The sequence below is a fragment of the Sinohyriopsis cumingii genome, chromosome 6, assembly GCF_028554795.1.
Source record: "Sinohyriopsis cumingii isolate HCF-2022 chromosome 6, ASM2855479v2, whole genome shotgun sequence".
Taxonomy (NCBI): Eukaryota; Metazoa; Mollusca; class Bivalvia; order Unionida; family Unionidae; genus Sinohyriopsis; species Sinohyriopsis cumingii.
In genome coordinates this window covers 59,501,482-59,523,499 of record NC_142966.1, presented here as the reverse complement: position 1 = coordinate 59,523,499, position 22,018 = coordinate 59,501,482, and the positions used below count along the sequence as shown (strand labels likewise).

Below are 22,018 nucleotides of genomic sequence, written 5' to 3'. Positions count from 1 at the left end.
TACAGTATATACACAGTGCAAAGCGTGCATAGCGTCACTTAAATCCTTACTTATTCCCAAACATATTAGACGCAGATTTTGCTTTATTCATTGTTTTGACCAAATTGCAATCTTCCACATAACATTTTAGCTATCCTTAAAAGCTGCTTCATTTACGCTGAATCACGTGCTCATGAGTTACTCATTTTTAATGATATAAGCGATCCCACAAACTGATGTAATATTTATGAAAAGGTACACACATTTAACGTACAAGGCACATAACCAGCATAACTTACATGTTCACAAAGAGTGGTAATATTGTTTTCTATAAAAGATATGCATTCTGAAGTAGTTTTTTGAGGACATGTATGCTGCATGGTAAGTTTTTTCATTCCTTCTTTTTAGTTTAACAATAGTAATTAACATTTGTATATACAGTATAAAAATACCAGGTGTTCACTCATGTAAGTTTCTTTGGTGGGAATGGAGCTGTAACATATGGAGTTACAGAATTTATAGTGATCATTCTTGTGATTGAAATTAATTGTCAACAATTTTATTGTTGTGGTTTATGTTTTGTTCTGGTGTATTTTTTGATTTTTGTATTGTTGTAGAGGTTAAAAAAAATCATAAATTTACATGAACATTGTTTAAACATTCAATTTAGTGAAGAAGCGAATTCTTTCTAGTAAAGCAATTATTTCATCACATTCACAGCAGAACGTGGCTTCCATACAATATATCTATTTATGTAGTACTTCTCTTTTTTTAGGAGAAATGAAAATCTAAGACATAATGTAATAATCAGGAGTTCTCTGCAAAAATCGGGGTGTTGACCTTTCATCTCTGAAACCCAAAATTGACAGGCTTCTTCCTTAGCCCCAAGTGTAACCCAATCACAGAGCTTGGTCCAGGACAGTGATGTAGAACTAATGTTACTGTGCATTGACAGTTTTTCTTTGTCACAGTTATGTTGACCTTTGAACTTCTGACCCCCCAAAACTGATTGGGTTCTTCTGCCTGATACATTTTCAAACTGAAGAAACCAATCTGTTTTCTAGCAAATTCTTCACACAGAGCTGCTATCTACTAAAACACTAGGAAATTAAATATGATGTGCATACTTGTTAGAATATGAAAAACATTATCAGAACAGTAATATCTATGCTATAGAGATGAGAAAAGAATGAGTCAGCATAACACTTACATACTGCAGATGAATTTGTTACTGGCGACATAAAGTACAATCACCCATACCAGGCAGGTGGCATAAAATAAAACCCTTCCAAAAACTGAAAACCCTCTGGACAAAATTTAATTTTTAGTTCTGAGGTTTACAATGGATTCTGCAGATGTGAAAAATGTCTTTTTATAAGTGTTTGTCACGAGAAAACGAGGGGGGAGGGGGAGAGGTAATTCAGAAAACATGGGAATTTATTATAATGAATGCTGGTAGATAATGACTGAGATTAAATGAGAGAAAGATCCAAAATGGAAAACTCCATTGCCCAGGTAATTCAAAGTTAACCAGATATTCACACAAGTTAATGTTTTCATGAGTTACCTGATCATGTGATAAAATATTTATCGCAATAATAAAAGGAAAACATGACAAAGTCAAGGCTGGAAAACTGTTGAAGCAATATCTCTTTGTTTATAGCACTACAATTGTGCTTTGTCCCTTAAAAATGTTGTTTGTACCCCCAAATTTGGAGGGTAACAGGCATAGTGTCCCTTGCCCTAGAGAGCCTAGGTGCAGCAGTAGATATGAGAATGGAACAAGTATCCAGTGCTCTTGTCACAGATAATGTATGCTAAGACTATAATAGTGTTACCTGTCCTTGGAGCTTTCTGGGAGTTCTGCTAGGGTGTTGGCGGTGAAACCCTTGTGGGGGCCAGCAACCTTGACCTTGGTTTGGACAGTCAGGGCTTTGGCAATACATGCCAGGAAGACATCAAGGATGCAAGGCGTCTCTGGGTTGAATGTTCGGTCGGCATCCTCCTGGCTTGCCATGCTCACAATGCTGTACTCAAGAAGGGGCAGTGCAGGGACTGACAGAATGTTGGCCAGGGTCAGTGGCTTCACATCAGGCAATACTCGTCTTAACACAGATATTACCTTTGTAATAAAGATATCATAAATATATGTATTATATAGTTGGGGGTGATTCATTTCTAATGCAAATATTTAACCGAATCTAAATTATACAAAACATTCACAATTTGTTAATTAAATGCAGCAAACTTATTCTGAACAAATATTTATGAATAGCAGCAGAGGGGGCGAATCGGACATTTTGTCCAATCGTTATTTTGCTTAATTATTACTTCTGCACTCAGCGGATCCGGTGTAGTCAGCGCTGGTAAAAAAAAAACGACGTCGGTCCATCCTACACGATGGTGACGTCATTTGGTTTAATTAATACTTTCTGCGCGCCGATCCCAGCGTCGTCAGCGTCCGGTAAGCACAGCGACGACCGCGTCGATGTCATTGCCCCCCTGCTGCTAAGTGGTTATTTACAACTAACCGAATATTTGGTCAAGTCCGATACGATATCGTGTCCGAGGATCATGTAAATTTATCGTTACGAATCCATGTGGGGTCGACTGAGCATGACTAAAAAAGTTTCGAAAAACATTAAAGTCCATGTCACCGCCGCACCATGTCTGCCAAATATTTCGTAGCGTGTGTGTATCAACGCCGTTGAACACAGCAAGAATATTACAGTTGTCTCTAATTACTTTTGGAATCTGAGTGTATCGTTGAGTGACATATATCACGTCAGTGTTTTTATGCCTGCCTCTGGAAAATATCCTAGCTGGGTTTTTTTGATTGTCTAACATAACATCATCGTACACGACTAGATTGTTAACGTCGCCATCAATATCATCAATACCCGGTGCATCATTGATATCCGTAATAAACTCAATAACATTTTTTTTAGCGATCGCTGATGCATTCTCGTTGAAATCTTTCAACACCTCGTAGCATCGTTGATCATCCACGCTAGGAGCAACCAAATACAACTTATCCCACTTCATCCATCTCATTATTAAATTGAGTAACAATTGCGTCTTGCCGGATCCAGATGGTCCGATGATAATCATCCGGATCGAGTTTGGTAACGCTGCAACATGCTTAACTGGTTCTCTTGTTTTAGTCGCCGAAAAATCAATTATATTCATATCTCTATACATAAATTATGGATCTATATTGTGTGAAGTGTAGAGTGCGTACTGGCACAAATGATATGACAACCGCTACAACAAGAAATAACAGATCGGCGCTTACTGGTAAGTGTGTACAATGCGGTACAAAGAAATTTAGATTCATTTCTATTAGACCCGGGGATGTTTTAAAAAAAAGCGAGGAGGTGACATCGCAGCCAAATTGGCAAAACTCCCCGGAACACCGTGGGCAAAGTATCCAGGAGAAAAGCACCTCCCAGGATATAACTACTGTGGCCCCGGAACACGATTAGATATTAGACTCGATGATCAAAATCAGCCCAAACCCGGTGAGTATCCAATAAACGCTATCGATAAGGCGTGTCATGCTCATGATGTTGCTTACTACAAAAGTAGCGATCTGCAACAGCGTCATATCGCGGATGTAAAATTAATTCACGCGCTAAATGCTATTCCTGATCAATCCGTCAAAGAAAAATTAGCCTCATGGTTGGTAAAATCGGCTATGAAAGGTAAATTAATGATTGGAAGTGGAGCTTCTGGCGCTGGTAATTGAAAACGATAGCGTTTATAATAACAACATGGATTCCATCTATTATTCTCCGAGAGGATACTGGAAGGGGAAGGCCGCAATTGGTAAGCTTGCAAGCGCTGCAAAGGTAACAAAGACCACTGCGGCTAATTGGTTATCCAAACAGGCTATATGGCAAATCTATCTACCACCGCCTAAACAAATCAACTTCTCGCGCTTTGATGTCAGCGTACCTAATGAAGTTCATCAGGCTGATATACTATTTCTGCCGCATGACAACGGTTACAAATACGCGCTAACCGTAGTTGATGTTGCGAGTCGATACAAACAAGCGGAGCCGTTAAAAACAAAGTCGGCAACTGAAGTAGCCGCTGCGTTTGAAAGAATTTATCGAAGAGGCCCTCTGCGCTGGCCAAATCTATTACAAGTTGATCCCGGTAGTGAATTTCGCGGCGCTGTTTTATCAACGCTGAAACATCATAGCGTCGCGATACGACGAGGTCATACTGCGCTACATCGTGATCAGGCAATTGTTGAACGATTCAATCGGACTCTTGCTGAACGGTTATTTGGATATCAATACGCGAAGGAATTCATCCAAGAAAAACGATCTCGTGAATGGGTTAAAAGGTTGCCAGGTGTAATTGATGCGTTAAATAATGAGATTACCCGAGCAATCAACATGAAGCCCAGCGACGCGATTAAAGAAAAGTATATACCCGGAAAATCAAAAACAAATAGCGTTTCCAAGCCGATTCTTGGCGATGTCACCGTGAGATATCTATATGAACCAGGAGAGCTTGAAGGCGGTAAAAAAAGAGCTACTGATCCTATCTGGAGTGTTACCACACATAACATATCAACGATAACACGATCAACTGGTAGATCACCGATCTATAGACTGGATTCAACTGCTCCTCAGCGCGGATTTACACGCGAGCAACTACAAGTGATACCTAACGATACTCAATTACCCCCGCGTGGTCTTAACTAGCGCCGTTGCGTCTATTGCACTCAAGACAGGTCAACCTCACATTGTTTTTGACATGACCGAGACTGTTATCGATCCTGTCCACGGTAAATTGGCGAGCGTCTTTATCCGAATAGCGCCAACTCATTATACAATTGCAACTCGCGCAGTGATTATTCTGTTGTTGTCGTAACGCAATTATTAATTCGGCATCAATATCAAAACGCCGCTGTTTTTTTTTTATCCTGTTGGCGGTAACCCGAGAGTTTTCTATCAATGACGCTTGCATCGATGGTGACTTTGTCGCCGGCTTCGTCAGTGACTCCGTCAATAACAATTCTTCGAAGCTGATTTATCCTTCGTACTCTGGACACTGCAAGATAGACTAGATTCGACCATTCGATGCGATTATCAACTATCCAAACAATTGTGTCCGTGATGGTTAGTCCCTGCGAGGAATGTATTGTTGTTGCGTATCCTAGCGTCCACGGGGATTTATCAGCACGTAGCGCGTCCTCGACGACACCGATATCAACGAGCACGATATCATTCAGCACGAGAATTTGTTTTTTTGTCCCCGACGCTGTCGGGGCTGGAATTTCAACTTCAATGTTCTGCCGCCGTGTGTCCGCGGGTCTATAACATAATGGCACTGGACGCGTTGGAAACTTTTCCTTATGCAACGTAAACAACTTCCGCTGAAGTGTGTCTCTGACTATCTTTCTACTCGCTACAATCAAATCGTTTGGTCTCCATGTTTCCCAGAATTCATTCAACGGCGTTTCCGGAATCACCTCGCGGATTATTTCACATTGAATTCTATCCGGCTGTAATCTGATTAATTTCTTAACCCCGCGCAGTTGTTCATCAAGTGCTCGGTAATCAGTATCGGTTTCTTCATAATAGTCCACAAAACCCCTTAACCAATCATGTGGACCCTCGCCGACAAATGGTGGTGGTTGGCCATGGTCGCCACACATAATTACCGCTGTATTCGCGCGCAGCAACCACTCAAGAAACATTTGTAAAGTATCTAACGAAACAGTACATATCTCATCCCAGATGATAATGTCGGGAATAAATTTTTCCCCCATTCGATCAGGAGTCCACTCACCGCCGCTGTATCGAAAAAAGCTGTGATAAGTAACGGCGTCAACATTTCGTTGTTTTATCTCTCGCGCTAGTCTATGGGTCGGAGTAAGCACGATTATACTTGCCCGCGTTCGAAATAATTCAATTGCCCGAGTCGTCTTTCCTGACCCGCCACAGCCGCTTAAATAAACCGTCTTGTGTCTACAAATTGGATCAGAACACGGTGGTGCATTAGACCATTCTGACAATTTATCGCCGCGTAGGTAATTGTTCTCAACGGTGACATCTGCTGACGGGGAATAATCGCGTCGTATTTCATTTTTAATTCTCCATGTACCCCAACTCTCGTCCGGACTAGTAAACTCGGCTACGTTTTCCTTATACGCTACGTTAACATAAAACGAATCAACGGCTACTCTAACCGCGGTGTCGGGAAATCTATTTATCATCGAGAATAAATTGATAGCGGCGTACCCAAGCATAGACGCCCTCAGATGTGGATATGCCGGGCTGTCTCCATCGCTGTAGGTAACAACTGTACCCAACCTCGTTCCATTGGACAAGAAAGCTGTTTTGCAGTTCACGTATCTATTTTTTGCCACTGCGTCCTTGATTACGAAATCATATTCTGCGTCATCTATAATCAGCCGTGAGCAATATCGTTTGTAGTCGTGGTTTTTTCCACCTTGTGTGAACTTACCAATTATTCTTCTACCGAGATCTTTTGCCTCGCGGTTTCGTTGGTTAAATATCCTCCTGGACCATTCGATGATATATTCCTCGTCGGCATCAATGTTTTTTCTGGACTCGTCAATTATGCTATCTAGACGCTCCGGTTCTGGTAACCAGACTTCAGTCTGTGCCCGGTATGATATAATCGCGTCACTGACAATCAACGAAACTAGCATGCTACAATCAATCATATACCGTAGCAGCGCTATTGGCAGCCACTTCTTTTCATTCATGTGTCTACCGATCCAAATATAGCAACAGCGATGGAGTCCTGCCGCGAATTCAAATGATACTATGCGAGCGAATCCGGTTAAATCAAAATCAGGCAGTGGTCCATTAATAGCAACACGAGTCATTTCATGACTGGGGTGTCCAAATCGTTTGAAATACTCAGCGGCGGATCCATACCCGAGAAAACTCGCTGGATAACAGGCAACCATATCAACGGAAATCATAGCATCGCGGTTGTATTCAGTGTTCCATAGTCCACCGTGATAGTATTCCAAACAACTGGATTGTACATCCGGCAGAAATTCCCTGCGCGTTGGTCTCCACGCATTTTTCCTTGCTGCAACATGAGCTACAACCGATGGAATCGTAAAACAATTTGTTAGCAGTTGTTCATCATGCTCCTCAAATTCTATGGCGGTTTTTTTCATCCTGTTGTGAAATGCTTCAGTGCGATATAATTCGCCGTTTGGTCTTACAAACTGATCAAAGGTATCCGCATCGTTTTCAGCGCTGCGAAGTAACCACACTGATACAGGGTCGTTTTTACATAAGTAGGCAATAGCATCAAATAGTTTCCTCTCCGCGAGAAAACCATCCTTGGAGAATTGTTCTCCCAGGAATTCTTCGGGTATATACTTTACTGTTCTATCCCGTGGAAATATTGTGATCACGGGCGTCCATGCGTGTTCGTTATGATCGATAATTTTGATTGGGGCTCCCTTCGATTTATACTTCGATTCGTATAATACTTCACCGGTTATCGTTGTAACGGTTATTGGAAATCTCAGCGATGTTTCTAATCTCGCTATGTCGCTGATGGTTGCTCCACGCTCTTTTACGGTTAGTTCCCACTGGTTGATTTTGCTACGTCGTAAATCAGTCAATTTGTTTCCTCGACATGCATTTGTAAAATGCTCTATTATTCGTTCTGCTACACAATTTATCCCAGTTGACTGTTTCATCGGTTTCAGTTTTCCGATATCAGGTTTCTTATTTAACGGGTATATTCCATAAACAACTGCTGTTTCAGGATACGCTCGTTCATAGTATGGTCTATCAATTCCGGTTAACAACCCCGGCTTGGAGTCGCGGCTGACAGTGACTGTTTTCTTGTCGCTGAGAACTGGTTCAAATTTATCACGTATGATCCAATCGCCTGATTCCACCCGGACAATGAATTTTACTCTGAAGAAATACCTTTTACCGTCAAGTTGTGATATTATCGTTGCTGCGCGGTTGTCGTTCATGGTAGCATCAACAACACCATCAATTCGAAATGTTGACCAACTATGAGATGCACCATCACGCTTGAATTCATTGATACAATCGCGTATTTTACTCAACAGGGTTCTATCGTTTATTAACGCTTTTGGTGTGTCCTTGAGGACTCTATCGAGATTGAACTTAATATTTTTCCAGGGCTTAATTACTGCTAATCTCTCAAACTCATCCATATAATTAAAACAAGTATTTAAATGAAAGAATATAGTATAATGAATCACTGCAAATGGTTGATGATTGGGTCGACAACCCCGTGCAATAAATCATGTAGAGGTGAATTCTGCGGGTACCATTTACAGAGCGTTCGTAATGGTTCTCTTGGCCCCCTCCCGTGCTTGGTTTGTCACGTCGGTGTAAGAGGAAAATCGCAGTTGTGTATTAATTGTGGCGGAAAGCGATACAGGGAACTAAAACGCTATTATGACAAGCGAATTAAAAACGCCGTCATTGACCCCACCGCCGACTTCGTCATCAAAACCCCCCAAGACTACGTTGAAAGATTCATAATTAAACCAAATAATAAATTAGACAAGTAGTATTATTATACAAATGGACCAAGAATTTCAGCCGCATCCCCTGGTCGTCAATTACGAGGCATCTCGCGACGGCATTGTTAGAAATCGTAGACTAAAAAACCCAGTTGGTACCGTAAGTAATCAGGGGTATTTGATGTTTGGTGCCGGAAAAAAGAAGTATTATGTTCACAGGATTGTATTTGAAGCATTCAACGGATTAATCGAAAATGGGCTTGTGATTGATCATATTAATAATAATAAGACTGATAATTCTCTTACAAACTTGCAAGCTATCTCGCAAAGTCAGAATACCAAAAAAGGCCAAACCGGTAAATACCCAAAGAAAGCAAAACCCGTAAAGTCATTTGATACAACAACTCACGAGGAAAAAATATTTCAGTCGATGAATGAGGCAGGAAAATATTTTGACATTTATATCGCCTCAATACGATTTGTTGCAGAAGGAATACAGAATTCAGCGATCTCAAAAAAGACCGGGCATAGAATTCGATTTTCATATATAACAGAAATCAGCGAGTGATGAAGTCACCGGCGCCTATGGCGCTGACGAGGTCACGTCTAACGAATTATTAAACACCTTCGGAATTGATACACGGGGTTTCATTTTTCTTTTTATTTAAAAACAAGATGTTTTATAAGAATAATGAATATCGAAGACATCAATAATATATTAGCCGAGATTTCAAAATTAAAAAATCAAGGAATTGAATTATCTGATGGTCTCGACAGTGAAAAAATATTATCCGATTATGAAATTATTAACGAGCAATCAAAACGGAGGCGTTTTACCCTGGCCCGCGAGTATTTTTTTATAAAACGATTACAACATACGATCAATGAAAACTTGTACCACAATGACGCAAATGCATTCATTGGACTATTTACTGCCGTTGAAATAATACGAAAAAAACTCGGACGTGTTTATGAACGACGCCGGGAGATTTCTAGTAAGATCAAAAACATTAGAAGGATTATAGACGAAAACTCCGTGGAGCCCCCGATGGTACACTCGGCGGAAAATTAGAAAATTGCGGATCAATTTACAATAATGGTAGGTGAATCACTTACTACTCGGCTAGCCAGAGAGCGGCTAGCAGCGCTTAGAAAGTTTATACCGTTACGAGACAGAGTGAGAGAGAAACTTCAAACGCGACAACAAATGCAAACTGATTTTGCTGTTGGAAGTGAACAGTTATTTGCCCCGGTAACTAAAGCGACTAAGGATGTTACGGCGGCAACTGTACCCGTTCTTGGTGCGCTTGAAAAGATAGCGGCAGAGACAAAACAAACAAAAAGGTCTTTAGAAACACTCCCTGCAAAAATAGCGGCTGCTACAACACGGAGGCCACCACCACTCGCTATAACCGAACCACAAGAACCTTATGTTACAATGGCCGACGAGGAAGAATTAGGTGCTACTGCGAAAGAACCAGAAGAAGAAATACCCGAAGAAACACCAGAAGAAGAAATACCGGAAGAAAAAGAGGGGAATATACCCCGTATTGTACTCAAGAAGAGCACAATAGATGAAATTAGAGGCTTCAGCAACAGGGAAGAATTAATTAATTTTGCTGCCAACAATTTTGCTAAGAGCATACGAGATAAGAAGCATATCAATAGCGGTTACGAGAAAAATATAAAGTCGTTAAAGGACTGGGCAAGAATAGTGTATTTAGCGAGTAAACATAAAGATGCATTACCACATCGTAGTAAATCCGATTACGACGCATTCCACAAGGAAGTTAAGAGTATAACACCAAAAAAAGGAAAAGGATACTCTGTTGGTAAAGAATCCTACGGCGTTACCTGTCCTAATAGTGTTCTCAGTGATATATCACGGCTGGAAGTACTAATCGGAGGAAAACGAGCCGGAAATAACTCTCCGGAAATAATCAATGAGGCCGCTGATATTTGCAAGCGGTTATTTGCAGGCGGTATTATGGACATTAATGCATATCGAACGCTCATAGACGAGCTCGTGGATGATTAATTGGAAAACTGGTGTTTTTAATAAGGATGATCATACACTACAACCACGATAAACCAGTACTCGTCTACGTGGTAAACTCGCGATTGCCTGTTTACCGCGCGTACTATGGAGATGGTCTCGGTAGCACCATTGCGGGGTTATTTACAAGAATGGCTCCAAAAGTAGCGCCGTTAGCCAAACAATTAGGAATGAAGGCTATTGATGTTATTCGTGATAAGGGTATTAGTGCTATTGGAGATGTTGCCGGAAAGGCGCTTTCAGCCGCGCGAGACAAACTAATGTCGTTGGTGAAATCCAGGAGAAAAAAACAGAAACCACCGGTAATGCCATCAACGACAGTGATGCCTGCAAATGTCAGTAAAGTAATAAATAACGCCGTGGAAGAAAAACTAGAGTCGTTGGCGGCGACTCAGTCGTTGGCGACGACTCCGTCGTTGGCGACTTCGCCATCCGCCGATGCGGCAACCAACGCGCTCATGAACGCGATAGCGGGGAGTGGTTTAAATTCAAAGAATTTACGACGAAAAAATCGCAATTGAAAACATCAACATGATAAATAATAAAATGTTTGCGCGTACCGCTGACCCCGCGTTTGATATGGACGCCCCAGTGCGCAGGGATGATTCTGTCCGTGATTATCAATTTTATTCTTATTATGCAGCGCAACCCGACCTACGATCGCGAATTGAACTTCAAGTCCAAGATACCAGTAAATATTTTTTGCCGTGTGAAGCGTTTATCGAAATCGAGGGAGAACTCGTGACAAATGCCGCCGATAATGCACCATACGCAGATGACCATCGTGTTCGAGTTGGCTTCGTCAACAACGGTATCATGGCGTTATTTGAGAGCGCCAGATATCTTATTGACGGGCGAGAAATTGAATCAATAGAACGCGAGGTTGATGTTGCAACAACGATAATTGGGTTGGCGAGATACTCGGATGATTATACAAGATCGGCGGGCCCATCTATGATGTTTTCGAAGGACACCACCAATAACGCTGACCATCTTCAGTACGTTAACGTGCTGGCGGAAAGAGATACCGCAGTTGACCCACAGGCTGAAGCAGCCAATCCAGACCGCAGAGCAAGACCAGGCGCTAATTTCAATATTATAAAAAGCACCAACAATGATTACAATCTAGGATTCGCAGCACGAGTAGGAATGTTGCAAGGACCACGCCGACAGTTTTCATGCGCGATTCCACTCCATCACATATTTGGATTCTGCAGAAATGTCAGAAAAGTTGTCTATGGGGCTAAGCATACAATCGCGCTGACGCGAAGGGGCGATGATAACAATGCAATATGGCGTGCTGCTGGCGTCGCTGCCGGTAAAGTCGTTTTAACTAAAATGGCATTGTGGATGCCGGTGCTGACTCCATCAGTTACCACGGAAGCACGATTGTTAGCATTTATGGAACAGGGGGGGAAATCGTTGTTGAGTTGGCTAGCGGTAACAACTGATGCTAAAGAGGATAACGTCGCTGATACGTTTACATGGCACTTGGCATCAAAACAGGGTGTTTCAGCCCCGCGTCATATATTCATAGCGCTACAGAATAGGGAACGATTGGGCAGTCAAGAACGCAGCCATATGATATTTGATCGATTAGGAGTCATGGAGGTTTCGCTGAGAATAAACGGACAACAGGAACCATCCGAGGATATACAGCTTAATTACGGCGACAACCATATCGCACGTGTGTATCATCGATTGCTGTCGTATATGGGTCGTGATCAAAACGTCGACACTGGTTTGCAAATATCACAACTTGATTTTAAAAACCTGTATCCGATTTATTACTTTTCGTTGGAACATCTTGATTTAACGAGACAATCCGTCGTTGATATACACTTCCGAGCTCGTATAGCCCCGGCTGGTGCCAATTATAGAGCGGTTGCTGTCATTCTCAGCGATAAATCAATGCTGCTAGAAGGCGTTGGTGGACGAATGAGAATCGTTGATGCGCCAGTGGAAAACATGTAATTGAAAGCATAAACGCGTTTACAATAAATGTCGTATAGTGTCGTCAGTGTAGAGTTGACTGATGGTCAAGTCAAGAAATTACGATCAAAGTCGGCTAAACAATGCGGGACCACAATAACGCTGAAGCCGTCGCAGATGGCGGGCGGTAATCATAAGATATCGTTGACGGCGCGTCAAATAAAACATTTCAATGATGCGATGAAGAATAAAAAAGGTGTTCAAATAGATTTTTCAGCCGCAGCAATTAAAAACATGGAAAAGACCGGTGGGATATTTCCGCTGTTAGCTGCGATTCCGGCATTGATTGCCGCGGCCGCACCAGCAGTGGCTAAGGCGGCGGCGTTGGGGGCCGTTGGTACCGCGGCGGGAATGGCATTGAAGAAGGCAACCGGGAAAGGCTACAAAAAAAAACGACCCGTGGCCGGAAAGGGTCTAAGACTACCGGGAACCCCGTATTCATGGTACTCGGGAAAGGGTCTAAGACTACCGGGAACCGTTTATTGACTCGGGAGTCATTGACTCCTGAGTCTATGACTCCCATGTCTAATTTTGATTTAATAGACGCCGCAAACGCGTTAGCGATAAAAAACTTCAGAGGTGTTTTTATGAGGGATCAATTACCGACAAAACCAAGGAATATTGAAACCGGTATAATTAACCTCGATGGGTCCTCCGGAGCGGGAACTCATTGGGTTGCATACGCGATTGATCCGCGTGCGATCGTCTATTTTGATTCATACGGGTTAGCTCCGCCGAAAGAGTTTATGCGGTATATCCGGGCGTGTTCAGCCCGGGCGTGTTCAGCCCGGGTTTTTTATTCCACGCTGCCAACACAGCAATTGAGTGACCCGCCGATATGTGGCCGTGAGGTATTGAACGTACTCGCGGCGATTTCATCATCGCGAAAACCACCTCATGTGGTTGTAAACGAATACACTAGTGGAGTCGTAGAAGCTCAACGGATTTTAGAGAATAACATTTACAATAATAATGATTGATATTTGGGGGCGACCGGTTTCGGCGCTGAAAAAGCCCACGGAAACGCCCGCCACCGATGACATAAAAAAACTAATTGAGGATGAAATCGCTGATACGTTGAATTTAACCAGTGTTGACCCAGATGAAATAGTTGTATTTCAAGACCGCCAGGGTAAATTGAAATCCAGTAATGTGTCGCTGGATGACGTTTTAATACGACAGCGTGATACCGCCGAGGACACTATCGCGCTGTATACCAGCGACGGACGAATCAAACCGGGTGAATCCATCTTGACGATAAATGGAAAAATAAGTACACTTGGCGACAATTATATAACCATGTCAAATTCGTTAAAGGGTTTACGTAGTGAAATTAAATTATATGAAGAACGGATCGTGTTGACGCTAACGCATTTCGACAATGTGCAACACATTGTCGAAAGATTTTTTCGGGGATCCACGACGGCAGACGAACCAAATCTTGTAAAAATAAAAAATGCTATTTCGGATCTTATGGAGATGTCGGCCAATTTACCCCCGTTGCGAAAAAATGTTAACAGGATCGATGACAACTTTGATAAATTCTTTGGTAAAAAAAATACCAAGCCGGATGAGATTACAATAACTATAAATGATATCACTGCGTATGGACAGGAAATAAAAACAATCAAAACTGATGTTGCAACAAACAAAAGGAGTGTAGACGCGCATGAACGGGAAATAGAAATAATCGGCGCTAATGTTGCAACGATCATAAATAATGTAGACTCGCATGGACGGAAAATAGAAACAATCAAAACTGATGTTACAACGATCATAAATAATATGGACACGCATACACAGGAAATAGGAACAATCAAAACTGATATTGAAGCGAACAAAAAAAATATAGACGCGTATTGGCGGGGAATAGGATTAATCAAAACTGATGTTGCAGCGAACAAAAAAGGTATAGACGTGCATACATATGAAATAGGAACAATCAAACTTGATGTTGCAGCAAACAAAAAAAGTATGACCGAGAATACACGGGAAATAGAAACAATCAAAACTAATGTTGCAGCGAACAAGAATAATATAGACGCGCATTGGCAGGAAGTAGGAATAATCAGAACTGATGTTGAAGCGATTAAAGACGGGCTACCGAGAGTAGCAGAGCAATTTGAAAAAATAAAAATCCCTCATGAGAACATCATCAACACAGTATACACAATTCGGCATGGATCATTCGATTGGACTCCTACACAGAATACAGTAAATATCACCGCAACTGTTAAGGGCATTTATCGATTGACACTGATTTCAATGATGCAGTTTAATATATTATCGTCGAGTTCATCCGGGTTTAACAATACAATATCAACAATTATAGACAAGAACGCAACTGAACAGTTTACAATTTATGCCGTTGATAGAAATCTAGCCCGGGCAAACATTACATGGTATGTGGAATTTGCAGCGAATCTAAGTAATTAAAAACACTAGCTCTTTTAAAATAAAAATGACCACCAAGGAAGTTGAATCAGAGGTATCACCGACGTCACATCAATATCGATTCGATACCGCAAAAGAATTTTCCGCGAACTTGAAAACGCTTTCCGAACAATACCGTGTAAAAATAAAAAAATACCGTCGTAAAATAACCGCCATCGACGCGGTCGTGTACTCGGTGTCGGGTATAGTAGCTGGCGCCGGTGTTATTTTATCCACGGTGACCACGATAACCCCGATCGCTGTTCCAATCGCTGTCTCCGCAATGACAACAGTTGCTGGAGTTGCCAACGCAATCACTAGGAAGATATCATCGTGTTTTCAGAAAAAACTCAACGAGTATACAGTAAAACATCAAATAGTATCCGACGCATACTCGAAATTATCCGGGTTGATCTCGTTATCGATTGATAATTTGTTCGTATCCGATGTTGAATTCTCCACGATGGTCCAGTTATATAGCTCCGCGATGTCAAAAATCGAGGATTTTCAACTGGAAGCCGAAACCACCTGGTTGTTAAAATTAGACACTAAAAACAACGAATAATAATAATGTCGCTGAACCCCGAAGGGTCTCAATTACTTCAGCGGATCGCGGAGAACACCACTCCGGTACAAACAAGTATGATATCGATAACATCAACGAAACCCGAATTCAGTGTGAACTTCCCATCACCGGTTCCAGTAAAGGAAATAGCGCTGGCAAAATTGCGAGTATATCACAGTTGGCCTAATATCCGAGCGGACGCATTTAACGGACAACAACCTAATAACTCGCTGGTTTTTGCACGGACAAATAAACCCGATGGGACCCCAAACTGGGAGGAGGTTACAATACCAACTGGGTCATACCAAATAGAACAAATCAATAAAGAATTTCAACGCAGGATAAAATCGATCACAGGAAAGGAATCAAAAATCGCTATTACGGTTCATGAACCGACGTTATCGTCGACGATTGAAATAAGCACACCGGGGTATATGGTTGATATTTATAACAGTTCAATAAGAACCATACTAGGATGGCCTGAGAATCCACCCGCGGACACCCCCCCATCAACTATCCTCAGACACGATAACGGAGATGGTGGTAGGCATATTGCTCCATACAACGTAAATATCGCATCAGTGATAGCGATCAATCTAGTGTGTGATGTTATCGAAGGGAGTTATCAGGTGGATACCAAGCAATCAAATCAAGCTCAACAGGGGTATATCCTTTATTCGTTTTCACCAACAGCCCCTCCGGGATTTTTGATCATTGAGAGTCCGATTAATCCGGTCTATATGCGATGCCATGATCGGTTTTTAACGAGAATTAATTTCAGACTTACCGATCAGTCAAATAACCTAATTGATCTGCAAGAGGAGGAGTTAGTGATCACTCTGTTTGTAAGATCATAGCAGCAGGGGGGGCGATGACATCGACGCGGTCGTCGATGTGCTTACCGGACGCTGACGACGCTGGGGATCGGCGCGCAGAAGGTGTTAATTAAACCAAATGACGTTTGGACGATCCCCCAACGACGTCGTCGTTTTTTTTTTACCAGGCGCTGACGACACTAGATCGTTGAGTTGCAGAAAGTAATAATTAAGCAAAATAACGATTGGACAAAATGTCCGATTCGCCCCCCCTGCTGCTTGAATAACTGTAAGCTTTTTTCATACTCATGAAAAAAATTACACATTTCTAAAATGCAATCAAAGCTGATTATATCTCCCAGGTGATATGTGATAGTTATGTCTAAACTACATCTATTAGTGTTGCATGCATAAAAGAAAACATTCAAACAAGAATATGCTTTGCAGGACCTTACACACAGTAAATTGCCTTGGGAATTGAAGTCAGGAGAAGATGTACATGGAGGGGTCATGGCCATTTAAATCATGATGTAGAACACATGCAATACAATTAATTCAAAGATGTACATTGAGGGGTCATGGCCATTTAAATCATGATACAGAACACATGCAATACAATTAATTCAAAGACAATAAAAGCAAAATTACAGGCAAAATATATGATGTTAATCTTCAGGGCCATAACTCTGTATTTTCAAAATGGAGTAGATGAGACAAAAATTCTGAACGACTCATCTAGATAAAACAATATTCACATCAAAGTACACCCGACTATGCTGACTCGTTCTAGAGCTGATTGCATGTGACATAAAATTTTTTTGATGCAGACTGATTAGAGCAACAACTCTGACCAAGATTTCACCATAAAGTTGTCAATGCTTGATACAAGTGAGCAAAAAACACTCTACTTTTGTTTAACATTATCAACAGTGTGCCAAAACCCAAACTTAGCCTGAGAAATGGATCAAGCTAGTGACAGAATTATGCCAGAATGAAAACATATAAATATGTGTGCCACAAATACATCTTAGTTTCATTTCATTTTAGTTTTTCATTTCATTTTAGTTTTATTGAAAAGATGGTCTCTATTTTTCTGGGTCATAACCAAGTTATCATGGTCAAAATTTAAAAAAAAATAACAAATCATGGCAGATTTAGTTTTGATATCTTTGAGGTTGAAAGTTTAAATGGTTCATGAAGATTAACTACTCACTATTTTGCACAATTTTCTTTGATTTACTTAATACCAAAATCATCCATCAAATATTATAATTAACATATGCTCATCTTTTTCTCCATTTACTTTACATTGTCAGAATCATACAGTAAACTGCTTCATACTGCATGACACATGTCTAAAAATAGCATCATGTGTTAGGAACTATTTATTATTGCAAACAATGTAAACAAATGACAGAACTGAAATACAAGTACACATGCAGCTGCATCAAGGCCAGTCCCTTCCAGCCACATGTACATTGTACTAAACTGACTCTGCTAATAATCCAGTCCATCACAAGAATAAATAACAAAATCCTTCCACAGTTGTTTCAAGGCACAGCCATTCATAACAGGACCCTAAATTTAAATTTTAAGAACAACACAATGAGATTTACTTTTAAATGAATGACTTGGCATGTGACATGCTACCAAGTTCAAAGGTTGCTGGGAAGTATGCATGGATGCATGAATACTGTTACTGTATATTTGTTGAATTATGGCAATAAATTTACTTTGGAATCCAGCAGCTATTCAGTTACTTTATTTCTTGTAGTGTGGTCATTTTATTATTCAGACTCAAGTAGACAAGCAAAATGAGTATATAATAAAAAGGTTACACTTGGTGTGAAAGGATGCACCTTGTGTAGTGTAGCTCAGAAAAACTCATTCATATTTTCCTATACAAATACAGTAACCTATAAATTTATAATGCCATCAGTTTTCAGTTATTTGATATTTGTTGATATGAAATAACCTCTGGGAAATACGGAAAGCAATTCTCTTGCCAGGAACAAATAAATTTTGATTAGGCAGTTTCAATTTAAAGCTTAGCGGACTAGCTTTGTCAACAACAACAAAAATAAAAATAAATAAATAAATAAAGTCAGCGAAATAAAATAAAGTTAGCATATGCTGATAAAATCTATGCTGGAACAAAGAATGATTGGCTAGTATATATATATCTGGATCCTCTTCCAAAATTGTTGACAGGATTACTTCTCTCTCAAACACCTCTGCATCAAGATTCATTACCTATTCTATACTCCAGTTGCATGAAAAAGTCTTGACAATTCCTTAACAATTCTGCTTGGCTAAAGGTCAGAGCAACACCATGCTGACAAACTTGGTGCCAATACCTAAGTCACTTTCTTACCTCTATATTCTGGAAGCATTTGTGTAAAGAAGAAAAGTCATAAAAATGACTATAGTGCTGAGTCAGACAGAAGCTACAAATCCTTTAAATAAACACTCTAGACCAAGATCACACGATGTATAGCCCTCATTCATTGCTGTTACAATATTTTCTTTAAGAAAGCCTTTTCCAATAATATGTTTACTCACTATTTTTCAATTATTTTACCTGCTGACCCTTTGTTCTCTAATAAGAAAACAGTAACTGACCTTCCTCTACACCCTGAGTGTGACAAATTACAAGGGATCTTGAGACAGATGTGCCAAACTGATGTCTGAACCACTAAGATCAACACTCTGTCATTTACTGCTGCTCCACTGTTGCTGTGAGAAGGAACATGTCCTGAAAATGTGTATACTGCTGAGCTTGGATGATGCAAAACCTCAGCTTGGCTCGGTATCAACTGAAATGTCAACTACACTTGTCTGTGGGACCCCTGGTAGCCAAGTGTTCTAAAGCGCGTGCCTTTACCAATCACTGGCTTCTCATCTCTGTCCACATAAGTATGAGAGTGGGCTCAGCCAGTGTGGGTATGTGTGAAAGCTTGCTATTAGCTTTCTGTGGGATGTGGTTCTTAACTGGATTTTCCCAGGTTCTCCCTACACCAGTTATACTGGCTACCATGTACAGTGTGACCCTGCTATAACACGGTAGTTGGGAGCCATAAAACCCAACAGCGTTATGTACCGAACCGTGTTATATGCAACCAAGTCAGTTAGCTGAAGAAAATGTACCCCCCCAAAAAACAAAATTGTGTGTGGGGGTGAGGATAATAAATGCGGGCGGTAAAATATGTGCTTCGTTGGCACAGTTACCATCTTGAATTGATGCATATTAAATGAGAAATACACCTGTAGTGAAAACAGAAGACATAATATAATAGTTTACTTTATTTAGAGAACCATGAATTGGTACATATATGTGAATCTTGTTTATATATAAATGTCTAACATATAGCATGAATAGAGTATCAACACCGTGTACTCACCTGCGAACCTCATGATATACATTGAATCCACAATACAAGTGATTCCATCGAAAATATGCACACACAGCTTTAAAATATTCATAAATTTTGTAACAGGTCATATTGGTCTGAATTCCGTGGAAAAACATCGCACAATCACGTAACAAATGACGAAGCAAATTTACTTTAAAGTACGTTCCAAGTCTGTAAAAGTTGGTTTGCGTTAAAAGCGCCGTTGGCATAAACTTTTTCCCTACAAAAGGAAACTTTCACAGAACAGATAACGTGTTCCAGTCACATTGGAAAATGCAAAAATCCATCAGATTCCATCACTTTTATTTAAGTTTGGTACTGACTTCCTTTGAAGAAAAGTTCTTTGCTGTTATTGAAAGATTGTAGTCGGCTTTCTTTGATGAAAGGTGCATGCATTATTGAAGTCACCACTAAAGGACAGCTTTCGAGAACCAAACAAATGCCCATTTCTTATTGTGGCGGCCACATCAAATAACTGTATTGCACGATTGAGACTGGTAATTTTTCCATTTGCTGAGTACGTTTTCATAACGGTCGGTGCTTCAAAGGTAATCTGTTTCCTTTGAAATTTCAGCAAACTATTTTATCTGGGTACATTTTTAAAAAGAAATTGGCCTTCGTTTAGACTATTCTAGTTACTGTCCCTCCATGCCTACTGAATAAACCAATAAGTAAAATTATTTTATTTTTTTATATTATTTACATTTATGGTAGTAGTGTGATGCTGCCTTCCACGCATGCATCTGAAAATTAACAAAGGGTCAATGGACGATAGAGACGCAGGTGTTCTGATGACAGGGATTATTACAGAAAACGTGAGCGTTCTGAAGGATTTAATTCTGAGTGAAACGAAGAGGAATTTTGCTTACCATCCACGTACAATTGTCAGTCTTTGTAAATATATTACTTACTACCAAGCAGCCGAAAATCCGATGAAAGATAGATTACGAGACAATTCGTCTGGCTGATCTCCGTTACCAGAAATGTCAACAACAACAAAGTGGATATTTCACAACATACAGAACTCATGCTAGATGTCAGGATAAGCAGATTATGATATAATAATGCACTGTTTAGATGGTTTGTCAGTATGGACAAAGAATTTGTTTATGTAACAATAGATAAACTTCAATGCATTTTATAGCCAGTTTACAGCTTCCTTCCATGGGGCCTCTGAATTTCTGCACTCCAAACCAATGGTTGTATATAAAAGTTTAAACAGCCAACAATGTCGCTTCAAAGGTAATCTGTTTCCTTTGAAATTTCAGCAAACTATTTTATCTGGGTACATTTTTAAAAAGGAATTGGCCATCGTTTAGACTATTCTAGTTACTGTCCCTCCATGCCTACTGAATAAACCAGTAAGTAAGATGTATTTTTTTTAAAAATTTGTGGTAGCAGCGTGATGCTGCCTTCCACGCATGCATCTGAAAATTAACAAAGGGTCAACGGACGATAAAGATGCAGGTGTTGTGATGACAGGGATTATTACAAAAAACGTAAGCATTCTGAAAGATTTAATTCTGAGTGAAACGAAGAGGAATTTTACTTACCATCCATATACAAATGTCAGTCTTTGTAAATATATTACTTACTAGCGAGCGACCGAAAATCCGATGAAAGATAGATTACAAGACAATGCCTCGTCCGGTTGATCTCTGTTACCAGAAATGTCAACAACAAAAAAGTGGATATTTCACAACATACAGAACTCATGCCAGATGTCAGGATAAGCGGATTATGATATAACAATGCACTGTTTAGATGGTTTGTCAGTATGGACAAAGAATTTGTCTATGCAACAATAGATAAACTTCAGTGCATTTTATAGCCAGTTTGCGGCACTCCAAACCAATGGTTGTATATAAAAGTTTAAACAGCCAACAATGTCGGCAACAAATAATAAAAGCCACATGGTATGTTTTGCAGCCAATAAGGAAAAACAATCCAAGTTTGTGACATTGGCGAAGACCTACATGATCCCAGAGTAAACTTTTTATGCATTTTTTCTTCTTCTTACTTTTAAGAAGAAAAAATATATACTTTTTCATGTACGAGAAAAATATTTTTTCATGTAGAAGAAAAATACATATAAAATTTCAGAAGCCAGGCCACGATCATCTTGCATTATTCATACGCGATCTCTTCTCCAAAATGCAAAGCAACTTTTTAGGGGTTTTTTTGTACTTTTTAAGAATTTTTTTTTGCGCACAAGAAAAATACATGTATATGAAATTTCAGGAGCCA

At 40.3% G+C, this 22,018-nt stretch overlaps 1 protein-coding gene across 3 annotated transcripts in view; it reads right to left on the bottom strand.

The window, feature by feature from the left end:
• The window catches only part of LOC149797036 (E3 ubiquitin-protein ligase MYCBP2-like), a 340,499-nt gene that overhangs the window by 33,560 nt on the left and 284,921 nt on the right, over positions 1–22,018 (bottom strand). For all 3 annotated transcript variants that reach the window (XM_089961694.1, XM_089961696.1, XM_089961697.1), the window contains one exon: positions 1,818–2,101. In XM_089961694.1, the coding sequence (XP_089817820.1) occupies positions 1,818–2,101 (284 nt within the window). The remainder of the gene's footprint in view (positions 1–1,817; positions 2,102–22,018) is intronic.